Source organism: Vicugna pacos, chromosome 11 (genome assembly GCF_048564905.1).
Source record: "Vicugna pacos chromosome 11, VicPac4, whole genome shotgun sequence".
Classification (NCBI taxonomy): Eukaryota; Metazoa; Chordata; class Mammalia; order Artiodactyla; family Camelidae; genus Vicugna; species Vicugna pacos.
In genome coordinates, this window is record NC_132997.1 from 1,710,131 (window position 1) to 1,730,835 (window position 20,705).

A 20,705-nucleotide genomic window follows, 5' to 3' on the forward strand; every position below is an offset into this window, starting at 1 on the left:
GCACAATCACGGTTGTGCAGCCCTCATCACCTTCTATTTCCAGAACACTTCACCAGCCCAAAAGAATCCCCCTATCACTAGCATTCACTCCCTAATCCCCCTCCACTCAGCCCCTTCCAACCATCACCTGCTCTCTGCCTCTGCATGTGCCTATTCTGGGCATTTCAGATCACTGAAATCAACAATTTGTGACCGTTTGTGTCTGCTTCCTTTCAAGTAACAAGCTGTTATCAAGGCTTGTACATTTTGAAGTGGTATCAGCATCTCTTTCTTTTTTTTTTTTTGAAAACTTTAAAGATTATTAGAAGGTGGTAAGTACTATCAAAAAGAGTAGAGTGGAGCATAAGTGATTGGGTTTCAAAGGGAAAAGTGTGGGTTGAATAGTCAGGGTGGACTTCCAAAAACAGGTGGCCTTTTTCATTTTCCTCTTTTTTTTTCTTTTTAATTCGTTCTTACGTGTGAATAATGTTCCACTACATGGAGATACTACATTCTGTTCATCCATTCAGCAGCTATTTATGGACGAGGTCCAGAAAAATGAGTGTAAGAGGTGACTAGCATGGATGGCATTTAAGCAAAAGCAAAAAGTGCTTTCAAAAAAAGCCAACAAACAGAGGCACAAGGAAATTCAGTGCGTTTCTGAGCAAAGTGCTTGCTTGCTTCGGCAGGACTACCATGCAGGACTGTGGCGGATATTGGCAGGAGTCATGGTGTGGGAGTCACCTGAGAAGACACCCTACTGCAAGTAGCTCAGCCAATTCTCCTCCCTCATCCTGTATTGTTAGAGCAATGTTTCTAGGTTACTCTTATTTCATGTAATAGCACTTTAACTGCATATCTGATCATCTCCATCAGACCACCTTAACTCCAAGCCACAGAAAATCATTCACTGACCGGAGCAGCTCCAGGACATAATGGTGACGGATTAGGGAGTCCTGTAGCATTCCAGCCTGCAGGCACAAACCCCACATGTGCCCTGGTGATGTCCAGAAAATAAAATGCATGGAAATATCTCACTGTTTGTACACGACACCTGCCCTCAAATTGCCCCAAAATCATGCTGGCAAGGCACTACTCAACCCTCTCACTACAAAAAAAAAAAAAAGCTAAGAAGGCAAATTTAGGCTCTTCCATTGAAAACCAGCAACCATCACTGCCAGTATCTGAGCTGGAATGCTCCTGACTTCGAAAACCACTGCGCAGTTACTTTTCAAGCATGAAACTCATAGATGTATTCCATGTAGATGATATTGCAGTAGGATTTTTGTTTTCAAAATTTCCACTTGCAACATTAGCACAAGAAAGTTTATGTTTAGGCTTTAAAAAAATCAATTATCCTCCACTTTCTTAATTTTGAACTTATTATTATTTTATCAATTGGGCTATGCTACGTATTTCAAACCATTTGATTTCTGAAAACAAGACCTTTATGACCTCACTATTTCAGAGAAAACATTAACGATTCTTTGAGAGGTGGGGCCTGGGGCGCCCACTAACAGCTCTTTAAATACTGACAAGGATGTGCTATTAAGTAATGCAAAGGCTCTAACTCCACATTAGCTCAGAAAGCAAAGAAACTACACCAAAGACTTCCTTAAATATTTTATATACTCCTATTCTTTTGAATATTAAATTTCTTAAAAGATATGATTTTTTTGAAAAAGAAAACAGCTGTATTAAATTTCCTCTCACCAAGAAAGCAATCTTTATGAAGAAAAACACCCCTATGTAAATCGAAATGCCAGGACGTTTCTATCTAAGTGAACATCCAGATCTGAACACAAACCTAAATCCAATCAGATCTCACTCGAAGGAGCTCAACAAAGTCCTGGGCAACTCTGGAAATTAGCTCTTTTGTTCCAAATGTTGGCTGAGCTAAGATCATCACACTAGGCAGGGAAGGAGAGAAGAGGACAGTCCACCTGGTGGCCACCATCCGTTTTCTTCCAGGCACAAAGTGCCTCTAGGGCGGCCCCGCTAACAAGCCCCCCATAAGAAAAGCCGGCATCCACACTGCCCCTGCCGTCCTCAAGAAGCCCCGATGCCCATATTCCAGCCTGTGAAAGGTCTTCTAATGATCCCCCATTTGGTGGCACCCACCGCCTCTTCGCCGCTACACAAACACACAGAGCCACAGCAGCCTTCCCAAATCACAAATTTGATTACATCAACCCCCACTTCAAATGCTTCAGAGGCTCCCTGGTAGAGTTCTAGCCCCACCCCAGACCCTGCTCGCCCAGCCTCACCTAAGTACACAGGTCCTCAGTGTCCTCAGGGGCCCCCTGACCTGCTCCTACTTCCCACTTGCCTCCAGGCTCATTTTGACTGTTTCCCAAGGAAGCCTTCCCTCCCTCCAACCTCCACAATTTGTTCCTCTCTTCCTAGAACATTCTAGGCTAAGTCAACTTCTGACAATGCTAAGCTCTCAAGAAGCAAATACATTTAGCTTACTAATGTGGCTACACTCTGTCTCCCCTAGACTCACAGAAGTGCACGTGTAATGAATAAATGAATGACGGGTTGGGTCTCAAAGGGACAGACATACATGCTCTCTCCTGTCCCGACCCATCTGTCTGTAGAATATCAGAAGCAAAACCAGAAGTTCCTTTCCTGAGGGTCACTTCTGTTGACACTCTTCACTGCCTACTGTGTCAGTATTAGTAAAACTCAACTTATTCCAAAGCCCTACATCCCGGACTCTCTCCAGTGTCCTCCCCAGCAGGGGCTCCCTCCACCCTGGACCACATAGGGCACTCTACCCGGGTCCCCACGCCAAAAGCTTCCAGGCCTCTGCCCGGGCTGCACCTGCGACCTGAGCCACATTCTTGACTCCTTCTCCTGGCTGACTCTTACTCTGTCCTCACAAATGAATGTAGAGCCCATTTCTTCCAGGAAGTCCTCTCTGATAATGTCCTTTATGTCTTGTCTGGCCTCTATCTATAGCAGCAGTACATGGTGACCAACTGGGTGTTTGCCCGCTCCTTTGAGACCACGAACCCTTGGGGACAACGTGGGAAGGAGTGAGAGATTACAAGACGGTTGAGGGAAGCAAAAAGCAGAAATCACAGTCCAAGTCCCAAATTCAAGGATACTTTCTCATAAAAAAGTATAAACTATTTCACACGTGTGCAATTTGGCTACTATTTTTGTGGCTTGTGGACAGCAAAAACTTGGTGTTCTAGTCCAAAACCCAGGTTACATGCAAAGAAATGTATATATTCATATCCAAAGGAAACCAGAGCTGCTCAACAACAGTTTGCAGTTAGAACTGAAAGGAAATTTGATAAAGGCAATCTCTCTCTCTCTCTCCTTTCTTTTCTGGAATCATATAATTTTAGAAGTATTTGCGTGACTAACAGATGGCTACAGCCCGTGATTCTGCACTGGAGTGTATGGGGCTGAGGAAGACCAGATTACATTCACTCTGTAAGTGCAATCACACCAACACACTGATAGGTGCCGTGGTCGTGCAGCTGATGTTCCAAAGCAGGCAACCTTATTCGGTAAGAGAACTCTAAATAGAAAGGAAGAAATGCAATGTCCTATACTGAATTTCATTTGCTATATGCTGATAGTATATCTTGACTAATGAAACCCAAAAATAAATTGTCAAGTCGGGTTTCTTCATCTGACTGTTTTATGCTAACATCGGATATTAAACCCTCACTCCATATGGAAAGCTCAGGCCTACGCTGCAGCACGGTTACATCACGTGGAAGAAAGCCGACCAAGGGAGAATTGGAGAGTTCCCTGTAAAAGCTGCGAAGTGTGGTTTTGAACCTATACATCATTTGCAACCACATAATCGACAATGGAGTTAGACGTTACCTTTGTGGGGCGAAAAGCACTGCATGCTTCAGAACCATCAAAGAACGCTGAGCTTTGTGAAACAGTCCTGAGGCACTTAAATCATACTTTTTCTGAAAGGCTCCTAATCTGACCCACTTCACCATTCCAAGTATAAGAGGGAAGTACTGGAAACAGTAGAGAGAACATGCCCTTGAAGTCTGACAAGGTCCTGCTTGAATCCTGCTACAGCATTTACCAACCGCTAAGCAGACCAATTCCTTAACCCCTCTGAGAAGGCTTCCCAATCTGCAAAAGGGGGCTGCCACCGCCCACCTGGGAGTCATGGATGTGAATGAAATACGCAAGTAGGGCGGCCGACTGGTACCTGACACGGGGCCTGGCTAGTTTCCCTCCGCTGCCCTTCTCCCCCTTTAAACTTGCACTGATCCCCCTGGTAAGGATCAAGCCCCCGGAACAGACTGCCCCTATCTTCTGTGTATCCCTGGATACATGCCTTACCCTTAGGAGGCCAGAAAAACAACTGCCTCCTCCCAAGTCACTAACAATATTCTTAAGAGTCTGGGTATTTTTAACTCTAGTTTTCAAGGAGACTATTCCAGAACTTTCCAAGCACCATTCTCCAGGTTGGCTCCCCTCCCAGTGCCCATCCTTCTCACCTCAGATCCTCTGTCTGACTGCCTTCTGTTCATGGGAAAGAGAGTCCGGTAGGGTGGGGACTCCCTAGGCCTCCCTCCCTCCCTCACAGGTGACTGTGACTACCTTCTCCCCACTCCAACTCCAGCTTCTGAGGATTCTAACCTCCCGTATCCTGCAGCCTCTACATCTTCTCAAGACGCACAAGTGGCCACGACCCTCCCTTCAGATTTCTTTCTGGCTGGCCCTGCCGACCCCCAGGCCCCTTAAGGATAAATGGCATTGCTCTGAAAATGGCAAACGCCGCTGACTGACACACCAAAGCTGCATGGTCTGGGCTTTCCTCCAACCCAGGCACAGCCCTGCCCCCCCTCAGCCTCAGTCTGCAGCCCTCGAGAAGATCTAATTCACATGCAAGGCTGTGAACACCAGCTAAGAATGACGACTCCCAACGTGTATCTCTAGTCCGGCTCCTTCACTTGAGCCCCAGTCTCATAGAGCCGAGTGCCTCTTTGAAGTCCTAACTTGGATGAAAAATGGCATCTTAAAAATGCCTCATGTCCACCATTTACTCTGGAATTTGATTCCTGGCAGTTACCTCCCAGACTCTTCATTTTAGTTACAGCCCCAGCACCCACCTAGATGTCTGAGGTCACATTCAAATTCCACTGTTCTCTACCCCTGTCCCTGCCCTGGAATCAGTCCTGTTATTTCCGACAATAAGCCCATCTCAAGTGTGGTTCTGCAGGGACCATGGCCAGAACCCCACAAGCTCACAGCATGGTGCACTGAATAACAGTCCTCCGTAGGGTGCTCCCTGGAGGGGGAGGCATCTCCTGCCGCTGGTCACCTCAGAAGGCATGGATTCTCACACAGGAGGCCCAGGAGAAGGGACTCAAGGTTTTCCCGTGGTCTGAGCTTTGAAGGGCCCGAGGTCTGGGGGAGCTCCTAGTTAGCAGACACACTTGCCAGTGAGTAGATGAGGATGGGGGAACCCAGGCAAGGCTGTCCTCACTCCAACTCCTGGGCTCTCGGGAGCCACGGGAAAGGCCTGTGTCCAGGGTACAGCCCGGCCATCACAGATCCCAGCCTGCAATTGCCAACCCGGACAGCCTAGACTCCATCTACTTGAGACACTTATTTCTGTTCTGTTCCCCACCCAGAATGTGATGGACTCATTCAGATATTGTGGCCTGTCTCAAGCGAGACAAATTCAGTGAAAAATGAAGTGTCCACATTGGACCAGAGCATGAAAGGAGAAACAAGGCCTCATGGTCAGCATGATGGTGGTGGCCACACCCTTTCACCGGGTGAGATGAACCATGGTGAGGGTGAGAATCCAAGGTCCTAGGTCGGTCAAATCATCTTCCTTCACGGTTGTCTGGGGTGTTGGAGACTGACTAACACAAACTAATGACACCGCTATCAGTGGTGGACGTCAGCTGCAACAGAAACTGTTTCAGCTCTTTACTGCCAGCATGGGTTAAAAGTAAATGCCGGGGCAGGGAGGTCTGCACGGCTGCTGGGGCAAACCACAGACCCAGCTCTGAATGCCCACTGACTGGAACAGAGAGGAAGCTACGGCCCTTTTAGCTGTCCCTGTGTCCAACAGATCCAGGTGAGCCAGCTACTTAGGAGAAGGCCATGTATTCCTGATACTCAGAAAAACCAGCCTCGTAAAGGGAACAAATAGTGGCATGGATTTTAGAACCTATTCTGCCCCTTTATGTAGGCAAAGTAAAGTAAATGGCACGGGGAAGTTGAATGCAAAAAAAAAAAATTAAAGAACCAAACGGTGACTGCTTCCTCCAACAGCATCCCCTGCAGCTGCTCACCCCCGAGACGGCCACTTCCTCACCAGTGACCGCCGGCCAGGAAGCGACGTCACGCACTTCACACAGACACAGCCAGGAATAGCGGGCCGAGCACGTTTCTGTAAAAGCAAGAATCGAGCAAGATGCTGCAGAATTTGACTTAACAAGTTTAAATACTCCATGAAAAGAATCCCTCAGCAGCCGCCTAAATCAATTCGCATCTCACTTTTTCAAAACAATCAAATTTAATAAGGACGCATTTGTCACCAAATAAAAGTAGGACCAAACAGGTTCCTCAAAGCAAGGATTTTAACAGGTATCAAACACCAGTGGGTAATGTGCTAACAAAGTAAATATTCCAAAATATTAGAAAATAAAAAATTACTAGGATAATACATGGATCAAGACAGCTGTTAAGTTTTTGCTTTTAAAAGCGATTGAGACAGCACGGATGGTAATCTGTCTATTTCCAATGCAGGGTGTGCACAGCCCACATATCCAGATGCAACAACATGCTCACTGGGCAGTACAAGTGAAAAAGGAATAAAGAAAAAGGAAAAGAGGAACAAGAGAAAATTAGAAACACACAAGAACAAAAATGATTTTGACAGCATGTACAAGAATTTACGTGAGTCTGTGAGGCCAGGAACGCGGGGATGGTGAGACTCAACCACACCTCCTGCTCCAGGGAAAGCAGGGGCCTGAGGGGAGCGGCGCTGCCCGTGGACCCCAACGTGTTCAGCGCCCCTAACCAAAATTCCACCTACAAGAGTCTAGGCAGATTTTGAACTACAAATTGTGGTCGCATTTCAGTCTGGACCGTTTTACTCACTTCCACCAAGAGTAGCAGGAGAGAATTAGGCTCTGCTCCTGCAACATATCATTGTTTAAAAAATTAATGACTGTGGAATACTAAAAGCAACAATGGGGTAAAAGTGACTGGAGGAGAATGTGCTTGACCCGAGCTCACTGGCCGCGTTATCTCACAGACGTTCAGATGCTGGCTGAGCTCTTATGGTACCAGAACAGACAGACCCAAGAGGAGGGAGGTTTAATGCGCTGTTATATTTTGATGCCGGGAGCCATGCCTGGTACACGAGGTTCTGGGTAATCAATGGTGACAGTGCCAATCACTGTGGGCTAAGTACACATTCGGCTACTCCGCCAAGTCCCAAGGGCAGACTTCAAAAGACAAAAACAAGGTGGCATTCTCTGGTGGGTCTGCAGACTCAGAGACAAGCATTTGTTGAGCAAAAATGTCACCAGTGCCTCCTATGACAACAGAGGAGGCACTGGCGTGGGGGCTGGAGCAGGGTTCCAGGCTTCCACTGCTCACTCACCAGTCTGTCCAGGGGGAGAAGGTGGTCCCTGCTTACGTTGCACCGATGCACCTACCTTGACTAATGCCTGGGGCCTCAGCAGGAGTTGACAGGTGAGGGGAACGGAGCCAGACTCTGTGTACCACGGTGCTGGCAGCTATGCCCTCAGCAGTGCCCAGGCTCCTAAACATGCTAGCTCATCCCCAAGAAGCAGATGGGGAGTGCGGGCATGTAGATCACAGGGCCCTGAGAGGACAAGTACAGATCATGGCCACGACATGCCTCTCCCCTTCCTTAAGCCATTGAGGTATTACTGGGAGGAACAGAAAATTCATCCAGAACCCGCTAGGTTGTCTCTCGCAGGTGGAACTCGTGTCCTCTGTGCTTCTCACTCACAGGGCTGGTCTAGACATTCTTTTTTATCAATTCTCTAGCATCTTCTCCTCCAACTTATCAACAACCAGAAAGTAGGATCTGATCTTAGGTAAGTTCAAGAATCACAGAGCACTTCCTTCACGGTGGTCCCAGCAGCATGTGCCAGGTTCTGCGACAGTTACCTGTGGGACCACCATGAGCCCTCTCCAGACTCAAGGACAGAGGCCGTAGGATGGGGGGACACAGCTTCCCTCACTCTCCCCAGCAAATGTGTCCATGTCTCGGCAAAGACATCTCACCCTCTTCTGCCTGAGAGACAGCACGATAGATACACCGGGAAACAGAGCAGAAGGTGGGGGGGTAGGCAGCCCAGAAGAGCTCGTCTGTATTTCCGAGGCAAAGTGGGGTCTTTGACTTAATCACAGGGACAAACTGAGAATGAACATTTCCCTGCTCTGTCCCATACACCGTGATACGCCTTTCCCTGCATAAGGAGTTCATTCGGAAGTCCCTGGCGGTGTTTCTGATGTCCTAACTTGACATGGTGGCTGTCGGGCAGGAAGAGAGGGCTTGAGCAGAACAGGTGCTGGTCCTGGGAGGCAGGAGACACCGGCTCCAGCCCCAGCTCAACCAGCGCCTCGTTCCGCCTCTCGGGGTTCAGCATCTCATCTATAAGCAAAGGGATGAGACTGTCCCAGGGCAGGCTGCCCAACAGAAATGAAATGAGAGCCATGTAAAGAAAGTTTTCCAGTTGCCACGTTTAAAATGGTAAACAAAGCAACAAACCAACAAACAAAAACCAATACTAGAAACTGATTTTAAGAACAGATCTTACTTAATCTACTGTATGTTAAATACTATCATTTTGACATGTAATCAATATAGGAAGTAAAGAGATAGTTTATATACTTTTACTAGACAAGCCTCAGCGTCTGATGTGCATTTGACCTACAGCACATCTCAGCTCAGTCCAGCCTCCTACCCAGTGCTCCTAGCATCCGTGGATTTGGCTACTTTATTGGACAGGCAACTCCAGGGTTCTCACCATGGTCCTGGCTGTAAAGCAGGAGTAAGTGTCCACACTAACCCTAAAAGGATCTCTCTGAAACAAAGGCGGGTTCACTTTGAAATGTCTGTAAACCGGCGGGCTGCACCTCCCTCCCCCCTTGGCTACAAGACAGACTTCTTCCTTGCTGATCCCTTTCTGGATGTATGGAAGCAATCCGGCACACAGCCAGGGTGGACTGTCCTCCAGGTAAACTTACCTGCTCTCTGTGTCCAGTCTCATGAATTCCTCCTTCTCAAACGGGATGCAGAGGAGGGGGATCTTGTCCCTAGATTTCTTGGGGCCACCATCCAGCCACTTGGACTTGAGCAAGATGAAGAGTGACTCAGTGAATTTCTCGATCTTCTTCTCCACCACCCTGCAGTCCTCGTAGTTTGAAGGCAAAGTCGGTACGTGGCTGCTCGACTACTCCACATGCAGTACAAAGACAAAAAGCTGAGTCAATATCGAGGTGCCATACAGCTCCTCTGCACGTGGAGCTTCTCGAAGGCCTTGGCAGAGAGACAGTCGGTAATGGTGACAAGACCCACAACATTGCGGTGGGTCTGGAAGATGCTCCACCCAATATCGGGAACATAGTGGTGCCTGTAGTGGATACAGAGTGTCCACTGGGAGCCAAATGGGCTGATATGGCTCACCAAGGTGAGTAGCTGATAGATGCAAAAGAAATTCTCCTCTGACATGATCTCTATGGATTGGACCACAACGGGACGAGTCTGGTGGTCTTCAGCACACTGCACGTAGTCAGGGATGCTCATGTTGCAGGCCCTGCCGAGAGGGGAGAGGAGATCGAGGTACATAATCTGCTGTGTGCTAAGGGCCCATCTGGGTTGCTGTGACCTGGTGTGTACCAGCCAGAAGGCAAGGGAAGCCAAAGCAAATCCAACGATACAGTTTGTTCTCAGAGTCTGCACATGGCTACTGTAGCTCGGATCACATTACCCAGCTTTTGGTCTAGGCTTCCTGCCTCTGCAGAGAAGGGTCACTTCTTATTTTATATTTCCAAGCACCTAGCAAGGCCCTGATGCAAAGTCACGGCTCAAAAATGCTGAATAAAGAAATGAACAAAGGAAATGCTTTCCCCAACCCCCTTCAGCAGAATATAAAGAAAAGGACCACAGTAGGATCAAAAGATCTGGATTTCTATCCAATTTATTTGAACTCCTAAGCTTCATAATAATGGATAAGAAAACTTGCCTTGGGGAAGAGTGTACAGTTCAGTGGTAGAGCACATGCTTAGCATGTACGACGTCCTGGGTTCAAACCCCACTACCTCATTAAAAAAAAATGACACAAATAAATACACCTAATTACCCAGCTGAAAAAGTATTTTTTAATTCAAAACTCAAAAAAAACCTTGCAACTGACACAACATTGTGAACTTGACTATACTTCAATTAAAAAAAAATCCTTGCCTTACAAGAATATATCTGGATTACTGATGTTTGAAAATGTAATATGCCTAGGGTACCACCTGCATAAAAGGAGGTGACTGTACAAATGTTCTATCCCTCCTTTATGAGATATATTTCCTTTGGGTGGGTTATAACCTCTCAGAGCTAATTTTCTCAGATTAAAAATATAAATATTACCAGATTCTCAGTACTGCTGAAGAATCAGATAACCCTAAGAAAGCATCTGACCCACAGAGATTACTCAATAAATGTTTGTTGAATGAATGAATAAACAATCAAAGTGAATGCTGCTCCCTGCCACAAACCATCATAATGGTACTGCCTGGAATTCCCAAGCCCATGTACACCCGACTCTGCACTAACAATGTGGGTGACCTGGGCAGGCCTGTGTTCTTCTCTAAGCCCCAGTTTAATCATGAATAGAAATAAGGGCAATAACACAAACCCCAAATTGTTAGTGAGCCAGTAATGAATTGTACCCCAACACTGCAAGATGGAACCATTAAGAAACCTGGGCAAAGGGTCCATATGCCCTCTCCATATAATCTCTTACTACCACATGGGAATCTACATTACATCTCAAAATAAGAAGTCTAATATTTTAAAGAGGTCATTGAGGTTAGGTGAGCTCACTGTCTCAAATAAGGAACACACTGTACAAATAGGACAATGCCCAGCCCATGAGATACACTCAGTTAACATTCCCACTGAACCCACTAGTCCCTCCAACTTCAGAGCAAGAGGATGGGTCCTCGTGGCAACAGGCCACAGCACCTGAATCTAACAAAGCTAATGGTGTCCACTTCCAAGAGCCCCTGTCACCAACCTTGTTCTAATTTTCTATTTGTAATTTTTTACTTTTCATTAAATTGAAACTCCCAATTGCATAGAATTCTTACCAGATATCATGATGGCAGCCCTTCAAAGCCTGACCACAGAGATCATGATGGCAGCCCTTCTTGGTGAAACAATAAAATGAAAAGCCATTTCCACAAGACCTCTGTGTAAATCTACTAGGAGAATTCATCCTGGACTGAGGAAGAGGACTGGGGATTAGCGGGTAAACTGGGGTAAGGAGAACTATGGGCCACCTGTCCCACGATGGACTTTAGACTCACCCTCACCCTCCAGGAACTTCAAAATACACACAGACAGAGTGCTATGGACAAGAATTTTTTTTTTAATCAAATTCCTGAATCCCTAGCAGATCTTGTTTCTACCGAGACACAAATGGCTTATGTGTATAATGTTTCACAAAAACCTTAAAATATTATCACCCCAACTTGACCCATCAAGAAACTGAGGTAGAGAAGTTTATCACATTCTACAAGATTAGAGAGAGGCCACGTCAGACACCGTATTTAAATCCAAGTCCCTGCTCCAGTGCTCACACTAGAAAGTGTCACATACTGCCCCTTTCCTGCCCTCTCCCTGCAATCAATCTCTGAAGAGTCTTTTCTGTGTCACCTGGAATCAAAATCACATCAATTTTTCACAAAGATCTATGTAACTCCTTAGAGGACTTATCAAAATCTAAAGGGTTGGGTTGAGAGGAGAGATTTGCAATTTCTGTTTCTCAAAGGAAACATGACTTTAAAAGAAACTGAAAAGTACTTATCTAGTCTAAGCCCTCATTGTGCAGAGAAAGAAACGGAGGCTTAGAGGAGAAGATGAAACGGTGTTATTAACAAATATTGCCTCAGCGCAGCACCAAGCCAGTCCTGGGCCCTTCTGGGGGAGGATCTGGAAGGCCCAGGAGAATGAGTGTTAGAAAATAGAAAGAGAAGAAGCATATAAGGCCCCGTCTCTACACCACCATACCATGAATTTCCACCAAATTACCCAGTATGGGTGCAGCCAATATTAAGGTTGTCTAAACAGGTTATTGAAACCTGGAATTCTCAACCATAGTGGAAATTCCAGCATTTACTGTGCTTTTTTCCCAGTCCAACCATCAATTCAGTGGACACTCTGTACCGGGGACTACACGAGCCCTGGGGTTCTCACAAATAAAGTTCTCTATTACCACGTGTGCAAGCCACATAAAGGCTACCAGAAGAAAAGCGCCCACAGATAAGATGGAATTACTGAAACCTAAAGCATCCAAAGGGCATATATTACTAGGAAAAATGGTGCTCCTAGAAATGGACTCATGGACATAGAAAGCAAACTGTGTTTAGCAGGCAGGAAAGGGGGGATTAACAGATACAAATTGGTAAATATAAAATAAATGACAAGGATCTGCTATATAACACAGGGAAATATATTCAATTTCTTGTAATGAGTTATACTAAGAACAATCTAAAACATATGTATATACATATGCATATGTTTATAACTGAATCTCTGCTGTACACCTGAAACTAACATTGTAACTTGACTACACTTAAATAAAAAATAATTTAAAAAATAAGTAAAAATAAAAGCAACGCCATTAAGAAAAAATAAAAGAACACTCTAATCCCCTTAGCTGTAGGTGGTGAAGAATTCTGGTTGCAAGCACCAAGTCCATTGGATCACTCCAGCCCTGGCTGTCACTCTTTCTGAACATCAGGGAGTCACTTGCTTCACTGAGGTTTCTTTTCTCTTCTGTGAAAGGATACAGTTGCAACTAACGATGTATAGAATCTCATCATTCACAAGTACAACAAATACTGAAGACTTCCCATGGGCCAGGCACTGGACAGATGAAAAGATAGGGTCCCAGATATATTCATGGGTAGAAGAAGTTTATGCCATAAAGACAATAAATCTTCCTGTTTTGATAGACAGATTCTTTGCAATTCTGATTAGAATTCCTTCAAGGTTTTTCTTGGAATGTAACAAGTGAATTTATGGTCAGAAATAGCCAAGAAATTTCTTTAGAACCACCACTGGGGAGGGGTGGATGGGTCATTCATTTCCACTGGTCTTTCTGAAGTGATAAAAACGTTCTGGAATAATAATGGTTGCACCACTGTGAATATGCTAAAGCTGCTGAATTGTACCATTTAAATGGAAGGACTTCATGGTGTGTGAACTATATCACAATAACGCTGTTACATGAAAAAATATTTCTTGACAAATATTTTTCTGTTTATACCACGAGTGTGTCCCACAATTTAAGAAAAGCAAAAAACCAAAACAAACCAAACTGTGCCAGGAGCTTTTTAGGACTTCAATATCCCTGGGTCTCCAAGGCCTCTGGTGGTGCTGTTCCTGTTAACACACACTAGCTGGGCTGGGCTAGTTAGGGACTGTAACTATCTTTTTAAAATCGATGATCACTCCTTTCATCCTGGTAGAGGGAAGGAAGGAGGATGTCTCAGCCTCATACCTTCAGCTCATTTTTAACAGAACCAAGCCCTGCTTTCACCACTGTAATCCCTCTCACTATAAAAACACGTGACATCAACAAGCACCGCCATCATAACACCTGAAAGTGTTCAAAGTACTTACATGCAGCAGAAATACTGAGGGAGGAGACAGAAACTCCCTCAGCACTGAGGCTCCCTTTTCCCAACTCCAACTGGAGTAGCAGGGCGTTACAGCCTGAGGCTCTCAGCCCAGGGAGCAGTGCCCACGCCACTGAGCTGGTCCTCCGGGAGCGGGAAAGGGAGAGAAGGGCAGCCCCGGGTGGGAGGGAAAGAGGGGGGGACGCGGGCTGCAGGCCCGCTCAGAGGCCAGCCCGAGACCCAGCCACAGCCGCCCTCCCCGTCCGGGTCCGCAGTCCCCGCCCGCCCAGACACAGCCCTCCCAGGGGCGTGAATAGGCCAGCGGCCAAGGAGAGGAAGCCAGGGAGGAGAGGACTAGCGGGCGGGAGAGGTGAAGGGGACGCCAGCCGCGGACTGAGGGGTTCCGGCTGGGTGAGAGGTGGCAGGTGCACACCTGGCCCTGGACAGCTGTGGCCGGGGCGCCGGGGCAGGTGGCGTTGTGAGAGGGGCTGGCCTGGGCAATTCAGCTGAACACAAGCTGACTGGCGCCCTGGGGGACTGTGACAGGCTGACCGCCCTCCCGCAGCCGCCTGATCCCTTTCCCGGGAGCCCCCCACCTTGCACTTCCACAGTCAGAGGCCCCAGCCCCAGGCAGGAACCAAAGGCCTAATGGGCCACAGAGTTGAGAAGCCTTTGGGCCCGATCCCCGGCTCGGATATGGAGCTTCCAACCAGCGGACCACCTGGCACTACTGCGCATGCGCAGGAGGGCCAGGGATCCTCTCTGAGTTCTGTGAGAGAAGGTGGGACAGCGAGGGAGGTAGAAGATGGGAGCAGGTGGAGCAGAGGGGAAAAGTGGAGGGATACAGATGGACAGGATGAGCAGAGTGTAGGGAGGGATATGGAGAGGGGAGGGTGGTAGCGGTGTTGGAGAGAAAAAGCTTAACCTCTGGGGCACCCAGAGGTGGCAGACCTGCCTCGGTACCATTCTGTAACCCTTCAAGTCCCGCAGCTCAAGTTTTACCTCCCTGATCGAGCCCTCCAACCGATGATTCTGCAGAAGCCCTATGGGGATCACACCCATTGCCCCCACGCGGACCTGGGTTTTCTGTTGCTCTGAGAACCAAGCACCTGCAGGTGTTGTCGCTCAGAACTACCTTGGGAAAGGTACATAATCCCCTTTTACACGCTGGGAAACAGGCAGGCAGGATCACTGCCTTAGCTCCACTGTCCCAGGTGTTGGGCTGGCGGGGAGCGGGATGATACAAGATCAGAGCCCCAGACAGAGCAGACTGCCTGAGTGTTGGTGCATAGTCCCCATATCTCCTTGGTAAACCATACCCAACCCTAGTGGAAACATCAAGGGCTCACAGTAGTTCCCTGGGTGTGGGAGAGCTGTCCTCATGTGAAGGAAAAGTCCAGCTGGGCTAACAAGCTAAGTCACAAATCTAAGTGTGGTAAGTGTCAGTTTACTGATCTAAATTCTGCTGGGCTATCTCATATATCTGAAGTTTAGTGTCAGTTTATTGGGCTAACAACCTTACTCGTAATTCCAAGCACAACAGGTGTCAGTAATGTGATCTATTACAAATTGATAAGCTCCAGTGTACTGATTCCTTGCTTATTGTTCTTTGAGCCTTATTGGCTAATTCCCCCTTACTTGTAATTAAGCCTTTAAAACCTCATGTGCACGTCTTGGAGGTGCTCAGAACTTCGGAGCAGGAGCCCCTCTGAGCCCACCGGCATAATATTTCTGAGTACACCAACACCCCGATTGGTGCTTTTCTTGGCTGGCCTGTTTCCATAACACTCAGCTCCAGTGCCCAGCTTTCTAAGTAGATAGGAGTGTTACCAAGTCGAAATTCTTTCTCCTCAGTGCAGGACAGGTCAATAAATTGGGAGACCAGATGTTGGGGCATGGAATAGCAGGTTTCTGTAGACCTAGATCACAAACTAATGTCCTGGAAAACCATCTCCCAAAGTCACAATTCAGGCTCCTTTCCTATGTGCTTGGTTGTTGCAAACTTCTTAGTGTAGGAATTCCTTCTTGTTAGAATCCTTTCTTCTTGCAGCTATCTGCGTGGGTCAGATCCCTGCAATCCTCCAACAAAACAAAAGTTATTTTCTATTATGCAATTTGCTATCTTTTAATGAATGAAAAAGTGTTAAATATCCTTAAAGGTCAGAGCCTTCAGAAAAGGATCTCCTGTTTATTTCAGGCTCTAGGCAACATTGTTTTACAAGCCAGATGAAGCCTAGGAAACAGAGCATAGGGTTAAATTCAAAGGAACGGATCTAATATGGAGTCAGATTTGTTCTGTTCTATTACCCGGCCAGAAGCCACTTGAGGATTTAAATCCCTTTAAGTTAAAAATAACTAAAATTTTAAAGGAATTTACATACATAGGTGGGAACGTGCAAAGCATATCTGGAAAAGCACCCAATGGATAGTAAACAGTGGCATCTCCAGAGAGGGCTGAAAGAACAGAGGATGAGGGAAATCTCCTTTCACTTGTGTATTTTTGTGCTCTGTTTGAGTTTTTTTTTTAACCATTTGCTTGTATTTCTTTTTCAGTTAAAAAAATGTGTAATGGAGCAAAGGAGTAACTAGCTTAGCAAATAGAGCAGCCATGAAATCACTGAGTCATCACGTTTGATTTAAGCCAGAAAGCATTTATTGACTCTCTCCAATGTGCTCAGTCCTGTTTTAAGACTCCTTTTAATATTCTTATTATTATTATTACTACTAATACTACTAATATCACAATTAATATTATTACTATTATTTTATGAAATAATAACACTGTTTACCTCACCCCTGCCCATGGCTGGTGGAAAACCAACTGAGTTTCTATTGAGTTGTTTTCCAAGTAGTAGTGATGAGTTTATAAACAGAACACATCTTCAGGGTAAAATAGGCAGAGTGCTTTTCCATCAGGCCAGACAGCTATGAAGGGTTTTCAACAGAGGTGCCCAGAAGCTGAGAGAGAAAGCCTCCAGGACACTACAAAAAGCTGACCAAACTGTCTTCTCCATGGCACTACTGAAATAGGAAAGAACAAATCTGACTCCATATTTGATCTGTACCTTTGACTTTAACAAAGCCAAGTTAATATGCTCCGGTCCTTTCATGGGTTATGATGTCACTTAGGAGATGGACAGGTCAACAAGGAACCACTCTGCCGTGGTTATGGAGCCGGGGAAAGGGATGGGCTGCAAGATGTATGACGCAGCGGCAACTGTACCCGTGCTTCTAGGCAGGTATCCAAAATCGCCTCGACAATGTGTCAAACACTTGTGACCACGCCCTCATCAACAGACATGTATTAAAGACAAATGGAAACATATAAAAGGCCAATACCCTTGATGGGTACACCGTCCAAAGAGCAAAATCTCAGTTTGACAACTGGCCATCTCGGTTCCCTGGGATTCATTCTTGAAGAACCTTAAAAACCACTCCTCTGTCCTCAAGAAGTGCTGCATATTTGTCCTATCTTTGGCTCAGGGATGGAGCACGTTCAAGTGAACTTTAATGTCTGCACAGATTTGACAGTCTTTCTCCAGGTTCACTTGTCCATTCCAATGAGGCCTGAGCTAAGTCCATCCTCCGTATGATCTGTTCCCTCCAGTGACAGCTCATTGAGCCTGCAATTAAAAGCCAAGTGAACAAGACTGTCCTCAGCTAAAATGTTCACCCACCCTTCACTGATTTCTTAATCTCCTCTCCTGGCTAATTGCAACAGACTAACACCTCCCTCCACCAAGATACACAACTATGTCATTTTGTCCCCCCAAAGAGAAAGTAAGGTCCATAAAAGAGGAGACAACTACATAGTCACCTCTGAATTCCAAGCGTATAGTAATGTCAATAAATAGAACTCAGATTATTGATAGTTTCCTTTAAAACCTTTCTGGTTATTTGAATGAGACCTTGGAAGAGAGGTGTTTGCTGTCCAGTATATTGATCCACAAGACTCTGGAGGCCTTTTTCGGAATGGCTGTTCACTGATTCATTCAAAACACAACTTATCAATCAAGGAGTAGCTGTGGTTTTCTGCCAGGAGTTTGTGGTCACTCTAATGCCAGAACAGCTTTAAACTATATCCTTACTTTGGATTTGTTATTTTTCCCTACTTCCAACAAAATTGACTTTCCTTACTTTCTTGCCTTGAGGAATATTTTTCCTCTTTCACCCTTTAGTAAACCAAGATTCTCAGGATTGGCTAGGCCCATAATATGATCACCCATCCAACTCCTATTTTGAGAGGCCTGGGGCTCATCTCCTCCCCTCCTGTCAAGGCAACTGAAAATAAGTTCAGGAGCCAAGCAGCACCCCACGGCTTCTAACGCTCACGTATCTCCCAGAATCCCTGCTTTCTCGTTTGTCTTGGCTTCTGAGAATTTCCCCTCACTTTCTTGACAATTAGTTGTGCAGCTTGAAAGATGAGGAAGGAAGGTTTTATTTGTTAATCAGCATTTTAAAGCACTTGTCTAATGAAGGTTTCTAAGAGTTTCTAGAACCATCCATTGCCGAGGCAGAAACCACACTAGACATTTTCTAAATTTAGCTCTCATGTGCATTTTTTCTTTGCCTTTGTTTTCTTAACTGCTAACAGACATTATTTAATTAAAAAAAAAATAAGGCCCCAAAAAGGATATAACACTGAAGGGGCAAACAAAATTAAAGGGCAAAGACAGAAAAATGATAACTACTCTACAAAGTTAATATAATACATACACTATGTATCAGATCAGAAATTCTCAGTAACAGCTAATTGAAACATGACCATGAGGTAAAATTACTCTCCTGTCAGGACATGGCCAACAGAAAATACAATTAAACCAACACACTAATATCCTAAGTCTGGCAAGGTACAGAACGCTACAAGCTAAATGTGTCTACTTCTTGAAATGAGGGAGACTCACCAGCTCTTCTCTGTGGAGCCTGAGCCCACGGGAGGACGGTGAAGTGAGCTCTGTAAGTACCCAATTAGCAAAGTGAGTGATGAATAAATAGACGTGAGCTTTGATGACAGAGATGATACTACTCTTCATTTGTCCTTTAAAGTATGACTTCACTTTCAGTGATCAATACTTCGGCGTCTTCAGGATTTGAGATTTTAGGAAAATGCACAGCCTGGGCCAAGACCTCCTATTTAAGCTCGTGACACTGCATGTAGATGTTTCAAGGGCACCTCCAACTCCACCTGCAAAGAGCTGTCTTCACGGTGCCCCTCCCATAGCCGTCCTGCCCAGGGCCTCTGGTAGGGGGGTAAGGTCTCCCTGCGTTTACCAACTCAGGCCCATCACTCACAGATGCGAATGGACCCCTCCTTCAAGGATCAGATATCCTCAGTCACCGAGTCCCACCACCCTAAACTGACCTACCAGATACTCACTGGCACTCACTCAGCACTGACTCTGTGCTGGAGACCATGCTGCATACTGCACAGTGTATCTCACTGGATCTCCAAACAGACCTGGGAATTGGGTACATCACTGCTTCAATTGACTAGATAAACTGTTTCAATTCCTTGCATGTGTCATTCAAACTGACACGGCTACTAAGCCATAAGCCTGGGCCTGAAAACCACTTGAAAATTGAACACTGCTACACCTCGCAGTCACCCTACACTGACTCATCACATCACCTCCTGCCAAGCCTTCTAAATGTTTCCAAGCATTCTACAAGACAAATGTGAACTACGAGAGCACCCCACTCTCCTACTTAAAATCTGTCAATGATGGTCCACTGCCCTTAGGAGAAAGCCCCACCGGGCTTGAGCACAGCCTAAGGCCCCAGCATCCGCATTCCCTGCGCGGCCGCGCCACCTCACCCACCACGCAGCCCTACACATACCGTGTCCAGGACAGGGATGTTGACTCCGCACAACCCAGGGCTTGTCTCACTCGAACAATGATCACTTTCTTCAGTGTTCATCTTCTTCATTGCTGACTCTCACAAAAATGTTTTCTCATGATGAATCAATATCTTTTTCCTTACAAATTCTCATCATTGATAATGAGCTCCCCCCAAAAGAGAGAAGACATAATTCTCAGTCTCCTTATTTGTAAAGTGAGAATAACAAGGAAATATGAGAGGTTTTAAGAGAAATAATATTCATGTGAGGCTGAGGGACAATTCCATCATACAGTAAGCACTCAATATGTACTTACTTAATATTAATAAGTATATATTGCATTCCAGCAACCTTCAATCAATGTTTTATGACATTGTCTAACAGACTACTGACAAACTGTTGGACGAGCCCCTTAGAGCAGATCACCACAAGCATACTGGGAGAGGTAAGCGCTGACTCAGTTACAGCTGCAGCCACCCAGCACTACGGGGCGGGGGCAGTTTGCTCAAACTCTTACATGTTGCTTGAGCATTTAGTTCTCGTTATTGAATAAAGACAGGTGTTCTTTAGTCAAATCTCCTGAAACATAAATCTTCAAAGATTGATGCAAATTAGGTTTCAAGTACAACACTCTCACTAGAATTTATTTGAAAATTATAGTCTTAGCTACTCCGCACATCAAAAGGGCATAATCTTAATGTATCTGACTAAATACACTGAAAGGGTTGTTCAAAAGAAATTAAGAAGAAGCCATTCTGAATAAGCTCTCAGTATCATCTGCACAAAGCCCCACCCATGGGTCTCATTTCTCACTTCCACATAGGTGTTTTCAAGTAGCTTACCTTGGGTCTTGGTTTCTTATAACACGGGGCGGGGAATAGTTGTGGATAGATTTATGTAGCAAATATATACCTAGGGTATTTGCTGTGAAGGAATTCTAGAAATAAGAAGATTGATATATAGTCCCACCCATAAGAAACTCAGCCTTTCCATTTACAAC

General features: G+C 45.7%; 1 protein-coding gene across 1 annotated transcript in view; it reads right to left on the bottom strand.

Annotated features, from left to right (window-relative positions):
• Window positions 1–7,542: 7,542 nt before the first annotated feature.
• The window catches only part of LOC140699559 (uncharacterized), a 135,197-nt gene continuing 122,034 nt past the window's right edge, over window positions 7,543–20,705 (bottom strand). Inside the window, exons 18-19 of the mRNA XM_072972211.1 lie at window positions 9,217–9,422; window positions 7,543–7,822 (exon numbers count right to left, since the gene is read on the bottom strand). Of these exons, the coding sequence (XP_072828312.1) occupies window positions 7,813–7,822; window positions 9,217–9,422 (216 nt within the window). The 3' untranslated portion in view covers window positions 7,543–7,812. The remainder of the gene's footprint in view (window positions 7,823–9,216; window positions 9,423–20,705) is intronic.